This window comes from Sebastes fasciatus, chromosome 15 (assembly GCF_043250625.1).
Source record: "Sebastes fasciatus isolate fSebFas1 chromosome 15, fSebFas1.pri, whole genome shotgun sequence".
Taxonomy (NCBI): Eukaryota; Metazoa; Chordata; class Actinopteri; order Perciformes; family Sebastidae; genus Sebastes; species Sebastes fasciatus.
This window is the reverse complement of record NC_133809.1, coordinates 29509464-29527832: the sequence shown is the minus strand read 5'-3', so window position 1 is coordinate 29527832 and position 18369 is coordinate 29509464. Positions and strand designations below refer to the sequence as shown.

The following is an 18369-nucleotide window of genomic DNA, read 5'->3' as shown; positions in this document are numbered from 1 at the left end:
TTTTGCTCATGTATATTGTTATCTTAAAATGCTTCATATCCCTAAAATCTGTACAACCTAAGCTAAAGGTTATGCAAATCCACAAAACCATAATAATTGCTAAAAGTATTGAAATTAGGGCTGTCAATCAATTAAAATACTTAATTGCAAATTAATCGCACATTTTTTTATCTGTTCAAAATGTACCTTAGAAGGGAGATTTGCCAAGTATTTAAAACTCTTATCAACATGTTGGCAAATATGCTGCTTTATGCAAATGTATGTATATATTTATTATTAAAAATCAATTAACAACACAAAACAATGATAAATATTGTCCAGAAACCCTCACAGGTACTGCATTTAGCATAAAACATATGCTCAAGCCCAACAGGCAACAACAGCTGTCAGTGTGTCAGTGTGCTGACTTGACTATGACTTGCCCCAAACTGCATGTGATTATCATGAAGTGGGCATGTCTGTAAAGAGGAGACTTGTGGGTACCCATAGAACCCATTTTCATTCACATATCTGAATGAAAGGTCAGAGGTCAGGACCCCTTTGAAAATGACCATGAGTTTTTCCTCGTTAAAATGTAGCGTAACTTTGGAGTGTTATTTAACCTAGTATCTTCACTCTATCTATCTTTAAATATTAAATAGTATCCTTAAAACTGAGCCCGCTACAACCCTAAAAATCACAGGCGGCGTTAAAACGAATTTGCGTTGACGCGTTATTATCGCGTTAACTTTGACGATGTTGATGTGCTTTCATCAAATTTTAATAAATAAACATAAAAAACATTTGTGAATTCTAAATTCTTCTGAATGTAGAACCATGAACAAAATGTTTCCCAACACAACCAACATTATTTGAACTATGACAATTTTTTTAGTTTTTGACATATGACTGTGTTCACTTTTATGAGCAGCCTGCAAAAGTATCGATAGTGTCGTTGGGTTACGTAATGACGTTATTGCGTTGACGCGAATGACGGAAGCTTTAGCTTTCTGCTGCAAAAAAGAATGAATGCTCTAGCTATTATGGTTGTTATTTTAGACTGATTTAAACAGAATCATGCAAACAGCAATCTCCTGTGGGGCGGCCGCTAGAGGTTCGCTTTTAAAGGGGTTAAGAAATTCTTTTCTAAAGCTGATTTGTAAGTGTTATTTTCTTAATGAATTAAGACTTTGCAGAAACATCCCCCGTACCTGTTAATGTGTCCGATGGCTGTGTTGACAGTGACCCGGGGACCTCCATCCTCTGATCGAAGCACGTAGGGCGGGAGGATGTTGTCGTCGTCCAGCACCTGCTCCACTTCGTACTCGCTCACCTCCACTGACTTGGAGCACTTGTTCCTTAAGATCTGCTCGAAGATCAAATAAGATCACTACCTCATTCTGCTCAACGATTATATACTGTTTCTACCAACATTACCGCCTAGATCAGAAACTATCTAACATTAAATTCCTCCCAACTATTGACAAAGAGAACAGGTCACCTTCTCTATGGCCTTGTAGGTAGTGAGGTCTTCTTCGAAGGTTTTGGTCCTCTCACTGTCGGCGAGCATGATGTAGTTGGAGACGGGCGCTCGAGCTCTGCCTTTGGACTGGACGTAGGACCTGTACTCTGTGGGCAGGTCGAACCGCACCACCAGGTTACACTTTGGGATATCCACGCCTTCCTCCACGATGCTGGTGGCGATCAGCAGGTTGGTTTCGTGAGCCCGGAATTTGCGGAGAACCTGTGAGAGAAAGAGGTGGGGGGTTGGACAAAATCCAGTCTTGATACTGCTTAGATAATATGTCGAGAAATGCCATTATATTTAACGTGATAACAAAATGACTGAACATTTTGTGTGACATTCACAGGCTTCCCACATCATTTCATTATCAAAACTCCACAATTTTTGCTTTTATGCTCAAGTTCAGGATGGTTTCTTCCTGCATTTATCTCATCAGTACCAACAAGTGACAGGATCGGAATGGAACAGGACTGCTTATTACTAAAATTCTCACTACGTTGATGGGGACAGGAAATGAAAGTGTGAAACCCATCCAGGCCCACAACTCATGTGCATGACTCATTTCAAGCCAACTTGTCTCGTGTGAGGATGCCAGAATGAAAGTGACTCGGTGGCAGCCAGGTGCTCCAGATAAACATCAAAATATGACATTAGTGAGTTAGTAACGTTGGATATTCAGTTGTATGATTCCTGTCTGTATACCTCCTCTTGTTTCCTGAACTCCACCTCCATCTGCTTGTTGCGCGGCTGGTTCTTGCCGATGCTGTGGCCGGTGATGAAGTTGCTGCTGATGTAAGCCAGCTCTGGGTCCTGCTTCCCCGCCTCTTTGATCAGACTGAGGAAGAAACACAGACAAGTGTGTCACTAGTGCAGTAGTGCATGAGACAGGTAATCTGAAAAAAACAAAAGGCCACTAGGAGCACCGGAGGACACAGAGGCACATGATTTTTTTTCAGATCGGACAGATTTCGGAAAGATCCCTACCGATTGAGGACGACGGCTGTGTACCGCCTCTCCACAAAGATGATCCCGCACAGGATATTGGTGAACGGTGAGGGGAAGTTGGCTTCAGGCCTCTCTTTGGCCTCCACCTCCTCGTCCTCGTCTTCGTCCTCAGAGTCGCTCCAGGACACATAGTTGTCCTGGTTGCGGTTGTTGTACCACTCCACGCTTTCGAACTGCTGCCGCTCGAAGGGCTTGTACTCGTGCAGGATCTCGAGCAGCCGGAGGACCTTGGGGGTGACGAACTTGAGGTCCAGCGAGGCGGGGGAGAAGTGCTCCTCGCAGAGGGCGTGCACTTTGCGCAGGATGGTGTCGGTGAAGAGCAGGAACTTGCGGCTGAGCTCCTCCTGCTCGTGTTTGATGTACTTCTGGAGCTCCCGCACCATGATGCCCGCTGCCTTATCTGCACACCAGGGTCCCAGGACCTGCAGCACGGCCCGGCAGTCACCCAGGACCTGGATAGGACACAGACAGTGTGAACGGCAGTTGGATTTGTTTGGGTTTTTTCTCACTTATAGCCTCAAGAACCTTTCTGGCAACCTTTTTATAAACTCATGAACTTTTAACTGCATACTGACCAGAGGAAACTAGGTCTAAATTTAGCACGGGGAAGCCCAGGGACATCCATGACATCGCTGACTGGTCACACAGCAAGCAGGCAGTGGTTGCCAGTAGTGTCAAGATTAGAACGACTCATCAAAAAGAAGTAAGATAAGGAGAAAAAGTGGAAATGGCTTACAAGTACAGGTGTCACAATCCTCCAAAAGTCTCCATTCTATTTGACTTTTGATTTTAAGGTCACGATTTGATTTTTGATTTAAACATGCCCTTGTTAAACTAGATCAACAGATCATTGGTATTATGCCCTGACAACTGTCATTTACTCTTTCAAGTCTACAACAGTGGTTCTCAAACTATGGTACACGTTCCACTGGTGGTACGCGTGCTTTCTCTAGTGTTACGCGGAGGAATCTCTGACTATCGATTCCTCTGTAATGATGCTTTCCCACAGTTATGCATGCACAATGACGCATACGCACGCTGTATCATGTTTCAGTTTGTTTTGGACCGGAGACACGGTGAAGAGAAAAAAAAAGCGCTGAACAGATGACAACGACTATAAATGACAATAACAAAGTACAGTACAGTACTGTGTACAATACCCTCCCTGCCCTGAAAAATAGGGTTTTTTGGACCTGCAGTGCATGTTTGTATATGTTGGCATGCTGGGGGATTCTCTGTTTTGTTAAGTTTTGTTAATGGAAACATTACTACCCAAAACAGTCAGTCCTGTACGGTTCAAAAACTCCTGCATATAATGTCATTTGTGTAAAAAGTTTGAGAACCACTGGGCTACAATATAAAAGCTGCACCTTGTCAATACCTGCATCTGTGTGACCCACCTCAGTACAGGTTCATTACAAAAACAACAACAGAAATCCTTCTGCAGTGCATTACAAGTGAGCTGTAATCTACAAAAATACTGTTTTGTTGTCATCTACTGTCGCGCTTGTTTCTCTCCTCAGTTTTTTCCCCTCTCTCTTCTCTGACTGCTTTTTGCAACTCATGGGTGTCACCAAGGGCGAAGGTGGAGCTTGTGTGCACAGAGCTGAATGACGACACTCAGCAGTCAGCTAGCTTGTTGCTCTCGCTACCAACATCAGCTGCTCCGATTCAATAATGTTGAGCTGAATAAACGTGCATGTAGGCTGAAATTCAACCGTGGTGTTGTTCTGTCGGGAGATGCAGCGCCTTAACGTTAAACCAAGGAAGAGTAGAAGAGCTATGATGAGTAACCAACTAAAGTCCGCTAGCCGCTTAGCAAATTCATGCAGTGTAAAATAGCCTCAGGCATACAGGGAGTGTCCTGAGTATCGTAGCAACAGGGACAGCCCACATTTCCCATCATGCCTGCCTAGTCTCCAGGGCTGGACTGAGTAGTTTCAGTTTCCTGTTTTATGTTCAAAAAATGCAAATGTTCCTTTTGTTAGTGTTTGTAATGTAATGTGTCTGTTCAGAACATTCTGGCTTCTGTTGGTAATTGTGATTTCTGTGCTGGTTTATAGTTTTAACCATGAGTGAGGTGGCTGTTACATTTCTTGAGTACAGCTGTACTATTCCTGCAGACATATGTTAGTAGGTGTGGGCGGTGCTTTTTTCCAATGATCGATATCGGAAGTAAATTTCAATAGATTTCCGATATAGAATCAAAATCGTGACGCCCCTACTATTCTATATATACTGCATATATACTACTATGCACAAAAAGGCCATTTAGATCCTGACTCCACTTGGTCCAGAATAGTGCTTTCACGCTGGCAGTTGAGTCTGAATCATAAAGAGGTTGGGTTGTACATTTGGAAATATGGAAGCTTTAATCAAACACTTGTTGTTCAGTTTGTGTGCAGTAAAAAGTACACCTTACAAGAAGAAAATGCATGGTTGTACATCATAGTACACACACACACACACATATGAATTTGAAAAAAGTCAAAATCATATGATCAAATAATGAAACGAATACAAAAAAAAAAAAATGTGTATAGCTCTGACCTGTTTGGAGATGAATGTGGGATCACGGTCCTCTCGGGCAGCGCATATGTTGCAGTCATTCAGGAAGTGGAGAGCTTCGTCCAGCTCCGTCTGCAGACAGGAAGAGAGGCCGCTCTTATCCACGAAGGGGCCGCAGTCCAGCACCACTTCTCTTGGCTGAGAGGCGTATCTGAAATAAAATACCCCTAGGAGTTATTATTACTGTCATGCCAGTCTACTGCTATCGTTGATCTTCATTCATCGGGTGATTTTATGATCTGGGTTTTCCTTGTCTGTTTGAATGAACTGTGATCAGTGAAATCACTTGTTGCAGTGTTTAGTTGTAGCTCCCAATACTCATTAAGCCACAGATAATAGTTGTTCACCTCTGGTATAGGTCATATATAAATCACTTGTAGTACCTGTCCAGGACCACGAGGTCAGTGGCAGTTTCAGCATTGCTCTTCAGGATTCTCTCCAGATTCTGGATCTTCTGCTCCAGTTCTAACGGGTCACACTTCCCATTCAGAATGGAGGCCGTGAGACCCAGGATACGAGGACTGCATGAGCAGCCCTCAAACAGCTGCAGAGAGAGAAGAGAAGAGAAGAGAAGAGAAGAGAATCAGGTCATTCACAGTGCTCTTGGAACGACTGTTTGCCAGTCCTGCAAAGACAACACGTGAATTTTACTTTGCAACCACAATCTCACCTTCATTATCTCACAGTAAGGGTGGTCTGTGATGGCCAGGTGACAATCATCAAAAACCACCAAGTTGATTTTAGACAACGGTAAGATTTTATTCCTCAGAACGTGCAGGAATATGTGGCAAGTCATGACCAGCACCTGAATAAGAGAAAGTTGAGAAAGACATCACGGGAGTTGACAAATATGCTGCTTTATGCAAATGTGTGTGTATATATATATATATATATATATATATATTTATTATTGGAAATCAATTAACAACACAAAACAATGACAGATATTGTCCAGAAACCCTCACAGGTACTGCATTTAGCATAAAAATCTATGCTGCAAACTATGTGATTATCATAAAGTGGGCATGTCTGTAAAGGGGAGACTCGTGGGTACCCATAGAACCCATTTACATTCACATATCTGGAGGTCAGAGATCAAGGGACCCCTTTGGAAATGGCCATGACAGTTTTTCCTCGCCAACATTTATTTAATTAATTAATTAATTAATTTAAATAATTAAAAGTTTGGAGCATTATTTAGCCTCCTTTGCTACACGCTAGCATGACATGGTTGGTACCAATGTGTGTTAATGCATTAAAGAAATTAGTGGCGTTAAAACAAATTTGCGTTAACGCATTATTATCACGTTAACTTTGACAGCCCAAATATCTATACAAAATTGTTTACTAGAGCACAAAGTTCTTCATAGATCTCTTCATTTTGCTCTCAAAGTGCACCAGATTGATGCATTTAACTTTAAGTTTGCACCCCGCACCCCTCCTGGATGGTCAGAGGTCCACCACAGCATCACAAAATCCGGTGGGAAACACTGCAGTCACAACATGTAAGCACGGGATTTGTGTTAAGGCCATGAGAATGATCAGCACACCTGATTCTCGATTATCTCTGTACTCCACCGTTGGTCGGTCCATGTTGAGGTCTCCTCCAAATTTGTGTACTCTCCCACTTGGAGGTCAGAGTGAGTCCTGACTGCAGCTGCTTGCTGAACTACAGACAAAACTGGACAACGTAGACCAGAGAAACAGTAAACTACTTGGGAAAAACTCCAGTCAAGTTAAATCGCTCCATGCTTTTGAATATAAATGAACAAGTGACACACTTAAGACTGCAATCACACCAGTACCGGCGGTGCGGCAATTCGCCGCAGGGTTGTGCGACGGTGTGGGAGAGTACTTGAATGGCCCATTGACTGCACAACTATTGACATCTTTTGTTCTTGTGGCTGGGTTGTAATGCTCTAGATCAGGGGTCAGCAAGCTTTACTATAAAAAGAGCCATTTTAGAAAAAAAATAAATAAATAAATAAAATCCTGTCTGGAGCTGCAAAATGTTTGAGCATTGTGATGAAGGCAACACAGTTTATAGTCTATAAGTCTAATGCAGTGAGGGTCAAAGTGCAAATGTACTATGGAGTATTAGGGCCCATTGAGGGAAAAAAAATCTGAGATTTACAGAATAAAGTCATAATATTACGAGAAAAAAGTCGTAACATTACGAGAATAAAGTCATAACTTTATTGACTTTATTCTCATTGTACTACGACTTTTTTCCCCATAAATGTATGACTTTATTCTCATAATATTACGACTTTTTTTCTCGTAAACCTATGACTTTATTCTCAAAATCTCAGATTTCTTTTTTTTCCCTCAATGTGGCCCTAATACTCCATAGTACCATAGACCTACAACAATGATAAATAAAGATGAAAATGTAAAAAAATATATATATTATTTCCCATTTTTAAAAATCCACAGGGAGCCACTGGAGAGGAGCTAAAGAGTGTGTGCATGTGGCTCCAGAGCCGCAGGTTGCAGACCCCTGCTCTAGATCGATGGTTACATGATTGGCCACCGCAGCGTGACGTCAGGCTGCGTTTCTCCAAAAGTTGATTCTGTTTCTACCTTTATGCTGCTGTTTTTCAGCACTCCCTGCGGCCACCGCAGCCCAAACCAGGGTTGGAAATTAGCACCCGCCACCAGCCAAATGCTGGTAAAATATGCAAGTGGCTGCTAGATTTGCTTCACTCACCAGCCAAAAAAACAATGGTAGTCTATTGAGTGGCTGCTAGATTTTGGAAGCCACCATCCACTTTGGCAGGTGGACAAAAAAAAGTTAATTTCCAACCTTGAAACGCACTAACCCTATTCAAAAGGGACTGCGCTAGACTTTAAGTTTTCGCCGCACCGCTGGATCTGGTGTGAATGCAGTCTAAAGTACATGGAAACTTCTGTGGCACATTGAAACACAATAATGCAGGCATTGTGTAATGCAGGTACCTGTGTTCACCAGAAAAACAGTCCTCTTCGCATTTTCGTGGTAGTGTCCACGGATTTGGTGGGAGAGCTCCTTTGTTAGAAGTACTGCAATAAAGGTCTTCCCTGAGCCAGTATTCAAGCAGACGATAGTATTATGTTCAAGAGCTGCTTCAAGAAGTTCTACCTGTGGAGGAAGACACAGGTTCACAGACGGTGAGCTGATGAAGTGTCACCTAAAATAAATACAATGCTCATGGATGAAAACAAGAGAACAGCTATGAATAGCTCTTAATTTGTTACATGAATGCCTTTAGCCTGTACATGTTTACAATGCATCAAGCGGATAGAAACACATGCATGTGGATGGCAGCCTCCTTACCTGATATTTCCTAGGTGTATAGATGTTATCATGGATAGCCTCCTGCTGCCATGGCAGACCAAAGAAAGGCCCCATGGGTGAAGTGGCAGGGGTGACAAGCTGTAGGCCTGCCATGCTTCAAAGAGGTGGAGGTGAGGGGGCAGGGCTCCTCCAGTCGGCCGCTTTATCTCATTTCATCATCCTCTTCTTTTCAGAAGTTCACTGGCAGGGGAGATGAGGATACTGTGTTAATGTACTGGCAGATACAACAGTGGACACCCTGTTCACACCTGCATTAATATGCCTATTGGGTGATCCGATCACAAGTGGACAGCTCTAGGTACAAGTGTGAATACATTCAAGACGCATCGAGGACGCATTGAGACCACATTCAGAGGTGGTCTGGGCCATATATAAAATATGGCCATATTCTTTTAGCAGTGTGTACGCGAAAGTGTCCTGGGGCCACATTAAAAGACCGCCTACTCAACTGACGTCCTGCTGGGATCCTCGAATACAGTATTTCAGAGAACAAGAACAGCTTGTTTGCAGCTTGAGAAAAAGATTGTTCAGAGCTGAAGAACAGCTCGTTTAGAGCTGAAAAACAGATGGTTTAGAGCTGAAAAACAGATGGTTTAGAGCTGAAAAACAGATGGTTTAGAGCTGAAAAACAGATGGTTTAGAGCTGAAGAACAGATGGTTTGGAGCTGAAGAACAGATGGTTTAGACCTGAAAAACAGATGGTTTAGAGCTGAAAAACAGATGGTTTAGAGCTGAAGAACAGATGGTTTAGAGCTGAAGAACAGATGGTTTAGAGCTGAAGAACAGATGGTTTAGAGCTGAAGAACAGATGGTTTAGAGCTGAAGAACAGATGGTTTAGAGCTGAAAAACAGATGGTTTAGAGCTGAAAAACAGATGGTTTAGAGCTGAAGAACAGATGGTTTAGAGCTGAAGAACAGATGGGTTAGAGCTGAAGAACAGCTCGTTTAGAGCAGAAAAACAGATGGTTTAGACCTGAAGAACAGATGGTGTAGAGGAGAAAAACAGCTCATTTAGAGCAGAAAAACAGCTTGTTTAGAGCAGAAGAACAGATCTGTCCGCAAGACGACAACCAAACAACTTTTTAAATGCTTGTCTTCTGAATGGAGTTCGGATCGATCAGTGCCAGGCTATGCTAACATAGTAGTTGCTCCATTAACACTCAACGTAACGTCATCTAGGCATAAATACGGCACTGACGTTGTTGTAAAGTCTGTCCTAGAGACAACAATCAAACAACTTTTAAAATGCTTAAAGTCATCTACGCATAAATACGGCAGCGACGTTGTTGTCTATAGACAGTCTGTGGTTTATACACATACATTTATACACAGAGTTTCGTCCGGTCTCTGTACAAATATGATGCATTATCGTAGCTTTGGGTGACCACAGACGGCTACAATATTTTTTTCCTCCATTTCTGATTCAACGTCAAGACGTCAGTGACGACAGGAGGAGAATCTCAACGCTGATAGGCTTTAGCAACACAGCGTCACGCAAATTTCTCGCTCAAGTTTAAATATTTCAACTCCTGCGAAAACGCGAATTTCGAAAAAGTTCACTCCGCTCTCGGTGGGAACACGCCATAGGAGCTTGAGAACAGTGCTAAAAGAGAAGATTACTTGGGGAATAATGCTAAAATAATTTATGTCCCAGGAAATATACTTACAGGTAATAATTGAGACTTTCTGGATGAGCAGACAACACTTAATCTGGGCTTCATGATAAAATATATCTCATTCAACTCCTGATGCTCCCCCACATTTAGTTGGAAACAGACCTGAGAAATCAAAAACATTGTTAGAATCATGTATTTCAGACATAGCACAGACTTACAGAAGCCTATAAGGCACATTCAGTGTAATAAATGACAATAAAAAAGTTATTCTGGCTGTAGAAAGCAGTAATAAAGATTGATGCAGGCTTCTGGATGACCTATAAATAACCTACACCAGAATCTCTTCATACACCATGAATATAAAATGTAGAGGAAGCATTCAAGTTAGCTTGGCTTCCACAGAGACCGCATCTGTTGCACATGTGCTGCTTCTGTTACTCGTGTGCTGATACTGTGCTAGTACTGTTACACTCAAAAGTAAAACATCTCACCTCTACACAAATGGGAAGTGTCCGGGACTGTGACTGGGTCCTCAGCTCTGCAGAGACAAAAGCAGAGAGCAAAGTGAGTATGGTACGGTACTGCTGGGTGCCAGATGCTGACGAAGGTTCAGAGGGAAGAAGGATCCATCACTGGACTAAGACAAGCTTTTCAACACATTTTTGACACAGCCCAAAATCGCCACCACAGCACACGACTCTGTTGTGAGTACTGCTAAGCCCCACAGCTGTAACCAATCCACAGCCGTCAGCTTTGTGCAGCAAACACCAGTCTTTATAATAATGGAGCTGCTCGCATATGCTGGCGATTAAAAACATAACACGACCTGATGCTCATCAACGGAGCTTCATTCAAGCACTTCATCAAATCTAACCTGATGATTTATTTGGTCTGTGCAGCAGCTCTGAAGTGAGTTCTCAGACAAAGAGGTGTATAGAGTGCAATATGCGGTATTATTGCCTTTTTTTTTATTACTTTCTTTTATTATATTTATCCTGAATTTAGTGCTAAAGAAATAAGCTTTATTGTTAGACTATTATTAGGTATATTGTTGCTTTTTAAATAACAAAGATGACCATTTTAAAACTAATTAAATACTTATGTATTATTTAATGCAGAACAGAGGGTCAATGAGGCGCAGCGGTTTTTTTCAGCTGAGATGCCGAAATATTCCCTAAAGTAAAAATATCAGTGCAAGATCGAGTACTTGCTCTGGATGAAGGGAAGGCTGAAACACGTAGAGAGGACGGACTTTGACCAATCACAGTTCATTTCAGAGAGAGAGCGTTCCTATTGGCTGTGCTCCAGCTGGTGGGCAGTGCTCGGTACTTCCTCAACAGGTCTTAACATGACTGTCGGGTCACAAACTTTCTCATTTTACAGCTAAACGGTACACTACAAGATGTTTCTGGAAACACTGGAGGAGAGAAATAGGCATTACAGTAACAGTAAATGTTATTATTCTATATTATTCTATTGTAAATGTGCCGCTCTGTCTGCAGTCGGTGGACTTGTCCATGTCTGTGATTGGTCAGATGCTGCAAACACCGCCCCGTTCATGTGAACGCGCTCACAGCCAGATGGAGAAACTCTGGGTTGATTTACTGAGTTGATAACCAGCGTCGTAGGACCTTTTAGCGTGATCTCGGTTGTTAAGGTTAGTGAAGCCAGATAACGAGAAGATACCCTGGGTATGTTGAACTCGCTTCGTAGTACAGGCCTCAGATCAGCTCTTACTGCTTGTTTTCCTCCGGTCTGTGAAATCTTGCAGATGCCGTTAGGAGCACCGGAGGACACAGAGGGACATGACTTTTTTCAGATTACCTGTGTCATTCACTACTGTCAGGATATAGTGACGGTTTTATGAAATATATAAAACCGGTTTATCAAACAGATTTGCATAAGAATTGATCAGCTGGCCTCTGTGTGAAATGTGTTCACATTAGGGCTGTCAAAGTTAACGCGATAATAACACCTTAACGCAAATTCGTTTTAATGCCACTAATTTCTTTAACGCATTAACGCAACTTGAGATTTTTAGTGGGCTCAGTTTTAAAGCTAGAGTGAAGATACTGGTATCATATGAAACTATAAAACCTAAGGAATCCATTGGTAGCAACCATGTCATGCTAGTTTTTGTTGTGAAGGAGGTTAAATAACGCTCCAAACTTAAACGCTACATTTTTGCGAGGAAAAACTGGCATGGCCATTTTCAAAGAGGTCCCTTGACCTCTGACCTCCAGATATGTGAATGTAAATGGGTTCTATGGGTACCCACGAGTCTCCCCTTTACAGACATGCCCACTTTATGATAATCACATGCAGTTTGGGGCAAGTCATAGTCAAGTCAGCACACTGACAGCTGTTGTGGCCTGTTGGGCTGCAGTTTGCCATGTTATGATTTGAGCATATTTTTTTGCTAAATGCAGTACCTGTGAGGGTTTCTGGATCAATATCTGTCATTGTTTTTTGTTAATTGATTTACAATAATAAATATATACAAACATTTGCATAAAGCAGCATATTTGTCCACTCCCATGTTGATAAGAGTATTAAATACTTGACAAATCTCCCTTTAAGGTACATTTTGATCAGATAAAAAATGTGCAATTAATTTGCGATTAACTATGGACAATCATGTGATTAATCTCTATTTAATATTTTAATCTATTGACAGCCCTAGTTCACGTCTTGAGAAGCTTACACCATAAGATTAACTTTATACGTATTCAGATATTTACCTTAACACTATGCATATTGTACCTGTTACAGGAAGAGTTACAGGAATGCCAGATCCAACATAGACAGACTGACAAGGCAACAAAATGGAAACAAGATTTTAAGTCTTTCTCACACATGACAACAACATTTCATATTGCAAAAACATTTACAAAGAAGTGTTGGTCTGGCAAGGGGCTTAAGTAACCTTGATCCTAACGTCAGTTTTAAATGGCTGAATCTTCCACACCTGTGAGCTCATACTGACATGCCAACACATTTGTTGTCACACAGTTTTGCTGCCTGAAAGAGAGGAATGTCTCTGGCAGCTAGGCTATATCAAGCATGGCATACATACAGAACACAGTGTCCAGAACATAAGCCAGAATAATTCATTTTCCCTACAACACATCCAGTGACTGTCATTAAACATATAACCTAGGGCAGAGGTCAGCAAACTGCGGCTCCGGAGCCACATGTGGCTCTTTAGATCCTCTCCAGTGGCTCCCTGTGGATTTTTAAAATGGAAATGAATAACTGTTTTTTGTTTACATTTTCATTTATTTTATCATTGTTGTAGGTCTTTGGTACAACGAAGTATTAGGGCCACATTGAGGCAAAATAAATAAATCTGAGATTTCGAGAATAAAGTCATAATATTATAAAGTAGTAATTTTACGTGTTACTTTCTTTTTTTCTCGCAAAGTTATGACTTTATTCTCGTTATATTACGACTTTTTTCTCGTAATATTGTGACTTTATTCTGGAAATCTCAGATGTTTTTTCCCTCAATGTGGCCCTAATACTTCATAGTACATTTGCACTTTGGCCCTCACTGCATTAGCCTTATATATTATATACTTAGACTATAAACTGTGTTACCTTCATCACAATGCTCAAAAGGCTCCAGACAGATTTTTTATATTTGTTTTGCCTAAAATGTCTCTTTTGATAGTAAAGGTTGCTGACCCCTGACCTAGGGCCAGTATGACAGTCATTTCTACGATTCTCTGTACACAATATTAAGCTATCATCATGTTTACACTGTAGTATTAGCAGCTTCCACTCTCAGAATGTAAACATGAACACATATATGACCATCAGAAGCCTTAGCTGGACACTTGACCATTAAGTTAACGTTGAATTGACTAGCAGAGACCATGCTGAGTAACATTAGCTAGCTGGTTAGCAACTAAGCAGCTCAATTTCGGCCAAGTATTTCACATGTTAGCTAACTAGCCGGGTTCATACACGTTACCAGAACGTTATAGCAACGTTATTAAACACTTGGAGAAGCCTTTTAGAGATGACCTGCACACCAAAGAGCAACACACAACTCGGTCTCATTATTGGTGGCACAGTATGAACCGGTGACGGTAGCTTCCATTGACAAACAACCGGGCGCTAACGTTAGCATATGACACATTAGCTCATTTAAGCTAACGTTAGCATATGACACATTAGTTCATTTAAGCTAACGTGACGTTATCTTAGCTGATACCATGTTGTAAAGAAAGACTTGCAACAAATGAAGTAGCCAAATAACTCCTTCTATTAGCCTCTTACATAGCGTTACTACCGACTGGGCAAACACTCGATTGACTGCCACAGGCTAACTCAACCTAGCATGGCTAGCGAGTGACTGCAACAGGCCAAGGCCTATAGAAGGAGGCTAGGACACGAGGCTGGGACACGGGTCTTGGGGTATGGAGGTACACAACGCATGCGCATTGTAACTCAAGCTGCGGTCGTGCGTTGCGATTGGCTCAATTTCGACGAGTGCAGGCCAGATTTTACTGCGCATGCGCAATACACCATGGAGATATGACGCGAGACCCAACCTCCTTTCCATAGGCCTGGCAACAGGCTAAGTCAACCTAGCAACAGTCCAGCCAGCTAGCTCACAGCTAGTCCAGCTAGTTGGCCCTGCTAGCTATGAGCTAGCTGTGAGCTAGCAGGGCCAACACATGCAGCAGAGTAACGTTACTCCAGAACAGACGCATCACACAACTCAGTACATGATCTCACCTGCTGTGTGTTCTTCACTTGATAGCCTCGGCTGAACAGACTTGATATCCTCCGTTGGATCTCCTCGATGCCGTTCACTCTTGCTGTCCCGATCTTGGTGGCTAACGTTCCTCGTTCACGGTGGGACCACTTCCTCTCACCCGGGCCTCTGCTACGTACGCCAAAACATGAACGTAAAGTGCGTCACTGACGGCCGCACGCTGTCACGTTACTCTACTAAAGTGAACGGGAATCCCTTCTCCTCCGTTCATGCGCTGAAAGTCTCTAAAGGTCTGTACGCTGTATGAAGAGTGAACTCTATGGTGTCCAGCAGCTCCACTGTCACTGGCCTCATAAAGGGGTCGACAGAGAAGAAACCGTTGTCTGACTTCACTTGCAGATGATGTTATATTATATTTTAGAGCTGCAAGGCAAAGTTTATATCTTTTTTTAACTGAACAAAATCAATCACAAAACATGTGAAGGAACACTTACATTTAGCTAAATAACTATTATGAAATAAAATACAATACAGATAACTAGAACAGAGCGAATACAAATTATACACAAGTTAATTTTTATTGTTACATTCAAAATATGAAAACAAAATAAAATACGTTATTAAATTATTAAAGGTACAGTGTGTAACATTTCGGGTGAATCTTTTAGCAGTTCAGCTGGTAGTGAGTCTGAGCGTTATAAGTGAGTCAGCCTTTTTTTTGGTAGTTTTTCGATTACATTTCAGCATTTCTTCATCACGGTGAATTCTAGTGTTTAAACTGCAGCCTGTCAGGACGTCGAGTCAACAGTTAACAGGAAAAGGAACGGCACTAGCATTCGTACTTGGGTGTGTTTGTGCAGCTCTAGACACTCCATTGCTGTAGGCTACCTATAATGAAAACTCATTTTGGACCGGAGGATTATATGTTCCCGGAGCTATGATGGAGTTCAGGGCCCTGCGAGGCTGATAGCTGGTGCTTCAGAACACTCAGCTGCTTCAACCTCAACTGGACACTGTAAATCTTGTTTTCTAACATTTGCTATCTTCAAAATAAGTATTTATTGTTGTAAGGCAGTCCTATTTTGTAAAACCTACAAGTTGATAAGGAATAAATATTAACATCAGTTTGCTAGCGTTAGAAGAACCCTGAAGTGCAGCTACAGAGCTTGGTGACTTTGTTTGCACAGCTACCTTTGTAATGTGTTTCCATGTGTAATGTTGGTGTGTCTTAAAGGGACTGTTTGTAAGAATCAGAATTGCTTGTTAACAGCGACACCTGTGGCCGTTAAGTAAACGAAGGCCAGCCTCAGGCTCGCGCTTGTGCTCGCTCTACATAGACATGAACGAGCATCGCTCAAAACAGTGAGGCGACACACGTCAGCTAAAACCACAATATCACTCTATATTTCACTTGCTTGGCAGTAATGTTAGCTGACCAGACGAAGGTCTCTCCATGAATCAATGCTGATCCTAGTGTTGGCTCTTCCTGGTTCAGCCTCCCGACCGCGGCCGGAGTGAACAGGGGAGACACCGGAGTTTTGGTCGGAGACGATAACGTTTCTCTCTGCGGAGCCCCGTCACTTCACAAGACAAGGGAAACCTCTGTTGGTCTGGAGGAGCTGCAGCAGTTATTTCTGCACAAATGTCCACTATACACTCACTAGATATTCTCAGAGCTAAACAAACTCTTCTGCAGTGTGGAGTGAGCGCGCATGCACGTGAGGTGGAGCGAGCTGAGTGAAGGCAGGCAGAGGAGCAGAAAACAGCAGAGACTCCGGTCCTGGAGACCAAAGCTACCGTCTCCCCCGCGTCCTCCAACCGCGGCCAACACTGTTTAACAGACGGGCTTCACTAGATAGAACTTTGAGGTTTTGGTGCTTCTGTGTAGTTTGTGTTGGAGTCTGAGTCTGAGCAGCGTAGCCACACGCGAGTGTGCATGGGACACCGACCCGCAATGATTTATATGTGTAAGAAGTTACAAACAGTCCCTTTAAACATAGAACTAGAATGAGAGTTGAACAGACATTACCATTCAAATCAACATAGCAGGATGGTCAGAGCGACGGACATTTTTATGTGTACCGTTGCCATTCACCATATTCACACCAAAGAGTACGTGACAACCGCCACTAGATGGCGATGAGGTTGCGCTGCCACCATTTTGGACTGAAAACGCCAATGAATCTGTGGCCATGGATGTATAAAGAGACGTCTGTAATTCAGAAGATCATTTTGTACTTTATAGTAATAATAATAATACTGTCCACATGACTCAGTCACATTAATGTCTCCCACCAAGTGTCTCAAACTAGTTAAATCAGGTAGCTCCATCACTCCTCTGTCTCCTCATAGAGAGATAACCATCCTAACCTTTTCTCATAATTACAACATCCGTATCTCATCATGAACACAGTTTTCTGGTAATTATTAGATCTATTTTGGTAATAATGAGATAGTAAGTCATAACCAAAGCCTGGATGTCTTCTTCTCTGGTCAATGCAAAGCGCTCACATACAAAGAAACCAAACCAAACATTTACACAACGTAAAATCAGCTCATTCACAGAGTTTCATAGTTTCTGAAAGCGGTTGTATTTATTTGAATATAGTAGATGATCGTGATACATTTATTACAGTGATCTTAATCATTTCATCTCTCCCAAACATGAGTCCTGATCCAACAGCAACAATGGTGACATGAAAATTGAATATTTGGAGCATATTTGAACACAGATCTGCACAGGTTAGTGTAAAGTTCTCCTTCTGATGACGCTCTGGTGTGGTTTTGGTTGTTAAATGGTTGTAAGAAGACGGGTCACATGATGTCGTCCAATAATGATCAGCCTGGACCCGACTTCAAAAAGTACTTTGTTAAAAATACAAGTATGTGTTTTGTTTTTTATTAGTCATAAAAATGTTCTCATATTGTCTTTAAATGGTTTTGAAGACAATATGAGAACAGACGTCCTAAAGTGAGGTCCTCTCCACGTAGAATAAACCACATTTTTATTATTTATTGTTTTATTTATTTATTTGTTTTTTTAATCTGTCATAAAGATGTTCTCATATTGTCTTTAAATGGTTAAAATTAAGCAAAATTATTGTTCACAAATTTAAGTATATTTCTTAATATACAAAATTAAGCAAAATTCTCATGAAATAAGCAAAATTCTTGTTCACAAATTTAAAAGATTCCTTAATGTACAAAATTAACAAAACTCCTACAAAATAAGCAAAATCCTGGATCACAAATTTAAGTATAGTCCTAAATGTACAAAATTAAGCAAAATTCTTATGAAATAAGCAAAATTCTTCATCACAAATTTAAGTATATTCCTTAAAGTACAACATTAAGCAAAATTCTTATTGAACAAGCAAAGTCCTTGATCACAAATTTAAGTATACACCTTCAGTTAAAAATTAAGCAAAATTCTTATGAATTCAACAAAATTCTTGATCAGAAATTTAAGTATATTCCTTAGGTAGTCCGTTGGACCGAGTCATGTGACTGAGTGGAGTTGTTTCATGGGCCCAATGGATGCGGAAGATCGACGGAAGATCCAGGTACTTTTCTAGATGGAGGTTGAAAAATGTTGGCATCATGCGCCACTGAG

The 18369-nt window shown here is 41.5% G+C and overlaps 1 protein-coding gene and 1 long non-coding RNA gene across 4 annotated transcripts in view; one reads left to right on the top strand and one right to left on the bottom strand.

Moving 5' to 3' along the window:
* dicer1 (dicer 1, ribonuclease type III) overlaps positions 1-14947 on the bottom strand; it is a 45580-nt gene extending 30633 nt beyond the window's left edge. For both annotated transcript variants that reach the window (XR_012597260.1, XM_074660685.1), the window contains exons 1-13: positions 14777-14947; positions 10522-10568; positions 10082-10192; positions 8394-8594; positions 8036-8198; positions 6628-6758; positions 5748-5882; positions 5461-5621; positions 5060-5228; positions 2489-2961; positions 2207-2339; positions 1481-1723; positions 1191-1345 (exon numbers count right to left, since the gene is read on the bottom strand). Coding sequence is in view for 1 of the 2 variants with exons in the window: in XM_074660685.1 (XP_074516786.1) it covers positions 1191-1345; positions 1481-1723; positions 2207-2339; positions 2489-2961; positions 5060-5228; positions 5461-5621; positions 5748-5882; positions 6628-6758; positions 8036-8198; positions 8394-8507 (1877 nt within the window). In the remaining variant the exon portion in view is untranslated. The remainder of the gene's footprint in view (positions 1-1190; positions 1346-1480; positions 1724-2206; positions 2340-2488; positions 2962-5059; positions 5229-5460; positions 5622-5747; positions 5883-6627; positions 6759-8035; positions 8199-8393; positions 8595-10081; positions 10193-10521; positions 10569-14776) is intronic.
* Positions 1-18369, top strand: part of LOC141783408 (uncharacterized) — a 395872-nt gene that overhangs the window by 362492 nt on the left and 15011 nt on the right. The window lies entirely within an intron of this gene.